This window comes from Acanthisitta chloris, unplaced genomic scaffold, assembly GCF_000695815.1.
Source record: "Acanthisitta chloris isolate BGI_N310 unplaced genomic scaffold, ASM69581v1 scaffold40773, whole genome shotgun sequence".
NCBI lineage: Eukaryota > Metazoa > Chordata > Aves > Passeriformes > Acanthisittidae > Acanthisitta > Acanthisitta chloris.
Genome location: NW_008666139.1, coordinates 1 through 6,104, shown reverse-complemented (window position 1 = coordinate 6,104; position 6,104 = coordinate 1). Strand labels below are relative to the sequence as shown.

The 6,104-nt window shown below is 39.8% G+C and overlaps 1 protein-coding gene across 1 annotated transcript in view; it reads left to right on the top strand.

Moving 5' to 3' along the window:
• Positions 1 to 5,948, top strand: part of LOC103799640 (disheveled-associated activator of morphogenesis 2-like) — a gene marked incomplete at both ends in the record, with an annotated part of 7,452 nt that extends 1,504 nt beyond the window's left edge. The window contains one exon of the mRNA XM_009071978.1: positions 5,615 to 5,948. Coding sequence (XP_009070226.1) covers positions 5,615 to 5,948 — 334 coding nt within the window. The remainder of the gene's footprint in view (positions 1 to 5,614) is intronic.
• Between the last annotated feature and the right edge of the window lie 156 nt (positions 5,949 to 6,104).

Below are 6,104 nucleotides of genomic sequence, written 5' to 3'. Positions count from 1 at the left end.
TGCTGAAACACTTTGGTGGCCACTGTTGGTTGTTCTGCTCTGTCACTTTTAATAGGCCAGCCCAGCCTCCTTGTTGAGAACAAGGAAATAGAGAAGAACAAAGAGAAATGTAATTTGCCCAAAGCCTTGCAACGTTTTCCTTCTCGAACCTGTATTGCATCTGCTGGATCCCCTTGACAACAGTCTGTTGCTTCATCTGTTTATAATAACCCTAACAAGCTTTAGTACAAGCATCTATGAGCTGCCCTATAAAGTGTTCTCTTCTAAATCGCTGGCGATGGTTAAGGGGCTTTTTTTTTATTTTTAAAAAACAGTTAAGCCAAGCCAAATTTTGAGTTAAGTCCTGTGTCTCAACTAATTTCCAGCGACTCAATTCATTAGCTGCCAAATGGGCTGCATGCCAATGCCTGATCAACAAGCCAATTTCTTCTTGATGGAAAGGTTGCAGTAGAGAGGCCCTTGGCTCCATCAAATCCCTCTCATAAGCAGTATGATACAAAAACCTTCAAAATACTAGTCTTTCTAGTTTAATTTGAACATCAAATCCTGTTTTCTTTACCACTTCTGTTCATCAGGCCTCTGAAGAAAACAGAGAACTAAATTCACAGAGGATGAACTATCTAGAATGCATTTGTGATGGTAGGGTACACAGGGGCTCTGACAACTTACCAATAGCCTCCTCTGCTTGAATTCTCTGATCTAGATGAATCAGAAGAACAAAAATGCATGTGTTTGACTCTGTTCTATTGTACTGTAGGACTGTGTCTCTTCTAGTAGATAATGATAGTAATGTTACTAATCTGTCTCTCTATTCCAACCCACCAGTTCTAACAATAAAAACTAAAGCAGACCTAGCCAAACCCAAGTTCCTCTCCTCTTTGTGGAAAAAGTGATAGAAGCATCCCTGGGCCACCTAGTTGGCTCCTTTTGTGCAAGTGCATTTTGGTCTGGTATTTAGGAACTGCCCTGAAGTAATGGAGCCAGGTTATGTCTTAGCACACAGGAACAATCTCAACATTAGAGAACAAAAACCCCACATCTGCATCTTGTAAGGAAACACATTTTCTCTCAGGTTTGTAAAAACTTATGGCTATAAACAAGTGTGATGACAAACTGTTGGACAGAAGCAGTGAGAGAAGAGCTTTTCATTTGGTATTTTAGTGCCCCAAAATGGAGGTTCAGAAGTGTAACAAAAATAAAAAGTTACAAGGGACTGGGAAAAATATTGCTTTTTGGAACACTAGGAAAATACCTCCTTTAGTCTGAATCATCACAAATTCCCTTTACTGTCTGCTTTTCTCCTTTTGTTTTATTCAAATTTACCTCCTGCTATTTTTGTTTGATTTAGCCATGTTGCATCCAGATGCATACCAAAGATGATCATTTATGTATCCAGCTAGCAAAATCCATTATGCCGAATTTTTCAGCAGTTCAGCAATTGCAAGAATTATGCATGACCCCTGCTTCAAAAACTGATGCTGCAGGGAAGTGTAGCCTTGGCTGTTAACAGGGTGGGAACATCCTGCTCTCTGCACACCCACAGCATATGACCTTTCTGTCTTTCCTGAGTTGGATCAAGTCTCACAGGGAGACTGTACCCCCTTACACTTGGAATCCATCGGTGGGTTAGTACCTCTTAGGCCACTGCATCTGTATTCGGATGAAAGGTTTATTATTAGAGCTAGCTAACTCATTCTGATCAGCACTCTCTAAAACTTGAAAGGCAAAGAGGCACCCTGCCTTTTAAAGTGTGCTAAACTGGTCAAGTGAGAGTCTGAGGTGAGGTTGGGCTTTAACTTGCTTGTTTAGCACCTATTAAAACACACGCTGCTTTATTTACACTTGAGTATTTGAATGTGTTAGCCAGAATGCATTGGCAAATATGTTTAACTTTACACCTTCCAGTCTAGAATAAGACCTTACTTTGCATCACAGAGACTGTGTAGGATGGAATTTAGTTACACATGCATATACCATGAGGAAGAATGTACTTGACTTGTATAAACTAAGTTTGTTTTTGCACACACACATACCTGCTTAGAGGCATACAGATGCACAAACATCGAACACTGTAAGGATTATGGCTCTCAGCCTGTCAGCTAAACTCCCACTTCTTTTTCTCTACAGACATTTACACAGACACCTCCCCACACCAAGCAAATCTTCATACTGAGAGTATCTATTGGCCCAGAAACTGCTTTTGCCATTTCTTTACCTCCCTGGGCATGATTTCTAGCTTTTCTGGAGAATAGGGAACTAAGTGTTTAGAAAAAGGAAGATGAAAATCATAATTGGATTTCTATTTCTGATGTCAGCTGAAATGGAAAGGTACTTGGCTTTGCTTCCTATTGAGTAACACAGTTTGATGTTTGCTCTCTGGGCTAGGAAGTCTATAGGAAAATCCCAACATTGTTTTAAATTATGTCATTAATCAAATTCTGTGACACACACCACTTTCCAGCTCATGCCTCCTCTTTGGAATGACCTCATCCTAATAGTCCTAGAAAAATTGCTCTGCCAGTGAATTTAGTGAGAGTTTGTACTTAACTGGGACAAGGTGACTTTTGTGCATTCACCCTTTTTTTCATATGGTCATCAGAGCAGGCTAAAATACATGTAGGTTGTAGTGCCTTGTTTGCCTTGTTGTAAGATCATGTGTTCCATCCAAAAGTATGTCCAAAGACCCTTTGTTCTGCTGCTTCTTCAGGATGTTACCATCAATATTGCTCCATATCTTCCAAAATATATCTATATTAAGTCTTCCCTCAACCTTGGAACTGGAAAGAATAAGAAAAAATCTCTCCTTTTTGTTGTCCTTTTTTTTTCCCCTAAAAGACAGAGGGTATAGCTAAGGCACAGGATGGATTCATAGAACTGAGCTTTGAAGACAAGGAGGAGAAGGAGAATTTAATCTACTCCCTCTATAGTGGAGGCAAAGAGCGACTCCTTTGTTAGGCCCAGAGAATTGTTCAAAATTCATTGACATCATGTTGTTTGGTAACATGTTGAGTATTTGCTTATTTTGTTTCCAGATACATCCTGAACAGCAACTCTTTTAGCCATGAATGCACTTATCTCTGTCTTCTTTGCCATGCTAGCAGCTAAGTGCATTACAGAAACTGAACTAAGCCTTAATCTTTCTATAATAAGTTTGAATCTTTCTAGATTCAGTTTGGGTGACTTACTAAATTCCTGGTGCACAGTGTTGATCCTACTCTCTGACCTGAAGAAGGAGGGGCTTTTGCTCCTCTGATTTGTTAGGGTAGACAAGATGATGCATCCAAAGAATGTGCAATCAGACCTGTGTGAAACTTGGCAGAATGTCTTATCAGGGTTCAACTAAACCTTGTTTTCATTTTTGGTGTGCACATGTTCCTCTGTGTGCTTGCCCTTACCCTGATATTCACTTTGAAATTCAATTTTGAACAAAACCCAAACCTCAGACAGAAACTTTGTTGAAATCACCAGGCTTTTCCATTTTTTTGGTCAAATTGCTGGCCCAAATAAGCTGAAAGTTGGCGAATCTGTCAGCGTAGTGAGTGTAACTTTTGCATAGGCCTTGAAAATTCCTGTGTGGTGTGGAATGTAACCACCAAAAGACCGTACATATGTCAAATCCATATTATCCAGAGAAATGTAAGTATGGCTCAAGTTTGTATTTGTGGTACAGAGACATGAACAGAGAACAGTGAAATTCATAGAATCATAGAATTTTAGGGGTTGGAATGGACCTTATAGATCATCTAGTCCCAACTCCCCCTGCCATGGGTGAGGATACCTCCTCACTAGACCAGATTGCTCAAGGCTTCATCCAGCCTGGCCTTGAACACTGCCAGGGTTGGGACAGCCACTACCTCCCTGGGCAACCTGTGCCAGTGTCTCGCCACCCTCACAGTAAAAGATTTTTTTCCTAATATCGAGCCTAAATTTGCCCTCCTTCAATTTGAATCTGTTACCCCTTGTCGTATCGCTGCAGTTCCTAACGAAGAGTCCCTCTCTGGCTTCCCTGTAGCCCCTTCAGATACTGGAAGGTTGCTATGAGGTCTCCATGCAACCTTCTCTTCTCCAGTCTGAACAGCTCTAAATTCAGTCTTTCAGTATGGTGTTTTCCATTATTAATGAATATTAGTAGCAGACTCTCACAGACAGGAAAAGAAAGATGGTACATTAAGAAGTATCTAACAGGAAGGAAGAGAGGCTGGGTAAAAGCACAATGACACAGACTTTTGGTATTTTTTTAATTTGTTACAGAGGTGGCAATTGTTAGCAACCTTTTAATTTGCTTGAGGTGTCTTTCTATATTATGCTGTTCAGAGTGTGGTCGTGGATCTATCACTCTTGGTATACATTTTTGTAGGCTGAAAATTCAAGTGTGATGCATGTGGTTTTGCATTCAGACATTCTTAAAAGATGTGCCTACCTGAACAGCATGTTAGAGGAGGCAGGAGGTAAACAAAGCTATCTAGAGAAATTATTTGCCTCCCTTTTCATATCTTTGAATCCCCATGAATCCCAAGCCTGGGAACTTTAAAAGAAACATTGCTAGAATGATTGGTTTGAACTGAGTTATCTAATTCCATCCTTTTCTATTGATTTGTCTAGAGGGCTCTCTGCATGCTCTAATTTGACCCATCTGGATTTTTTAAGACTGGTTTTCAACAAAACTTGAACTTTTCCAGGGACTTTCTCATATATTGTTTTCATCCTCAAGTTCCATAATGTTAACCTGAAGAAAGGCAAATTTTATGGTAGAATATGGTAGAAACAGAATTCTAGTGATGTTAATAGTCAAAATAAACCTGCTCTACTATAAATGTAGTCTTTGATGTGTCATTTGGTAACTGATTAGCTCAGTATTTATTTATGATGGTTTTACTGTCCATTTTGCTACTGTAGGTTGACAGTGGACACTTGACAGTTCCATCCTTAATATGCATCCTCAAACTAAGAGCAAACAAACAAAAAGCCAAGGCCATTATAGGAGCTTTACCTTTTACTGAAGAACCTGCCTCTTTTAGTTATAACGCGTTCCTATGTGAATGTCATGGGATTGGAGTATGAAGGCAATACAGCTGACAGAGTGGGAATGAGTTCACCTCTGTTGGTGTACCCAGATTCTGGAGGTAGAAGCCTATGAGTAGTATTGGCTGAAAGTTTGAGCTAAGCCTAAAAATAGTTTTCAAGATATTCTGAACTCATAACTAAAAGTGTGGTGATAAGTCTGTATGAAAATGTATGTTGTGTGTATTAGCACATATGTGACAATTTGAAAGAATCCATTCAGCCTTGAAAATGCAGCAGCTGTTGAGGTGAACCACAATAGTGTTTGGTGGTAACTGCAACAAAAAACACAGCAACCAGACAGTAGTGTGGTAAGGTGATAGAATATAATTACCCTGAAACTATGTAACACACCATTATTAGCTAGTCTGTTTTCCCTCTTTTTTTTGTTGGTTTGGTTTTATTAAATACCTGGGAATTATTCTGTGAACTTTAGGCTAAAAACTAGCCAGCTTTTAAAGATGCAGGGTTCAATCATATGGTATCTTCTAAATAAATTGCCTTTGGTCTACTTTCCTTGTTTTTCCTACCTGTTTTTTGTTGTTGTTTTCAGGTTTGTGACCAGGTTTATTGAGCTGGATGGCCTGAGCTGTTTACTGAACTTCCTGAAGAGCATGGACTATGAGACCTCAGAGAGCCGTATACACACATCCGTTATAGGGTGTATCAAGGCACTGATGAACAACTCCCAAGGACGGGCTCACGTTCTGGCCCATCCAGAAAGTATCAACATCATCTCCCAGAGCTTACGGACTGAGAACATTAAGACCAAGATTGCTGTGCTGGAGATCCTAGGGGCTGTTTGCTTGGTACCAGACGGTCACAAAAAAGTCTTACAAGCCATGCTTCACTACCAAGTCTATGCTGCAGAAAGGACAAGATTCCAGGTACAAGGAGGATAATTTTTCAGAAATACCCAGCATGATGAAACTCCTCAGGGAGTGATATTTACAGTGTATATATTGCAAACTTGCTAAGTAGTAAAAAGGCAATTTCTCGTTTTGTTTTAGGAAGGGAACTTCCTCAAATAGATTATCAGCATA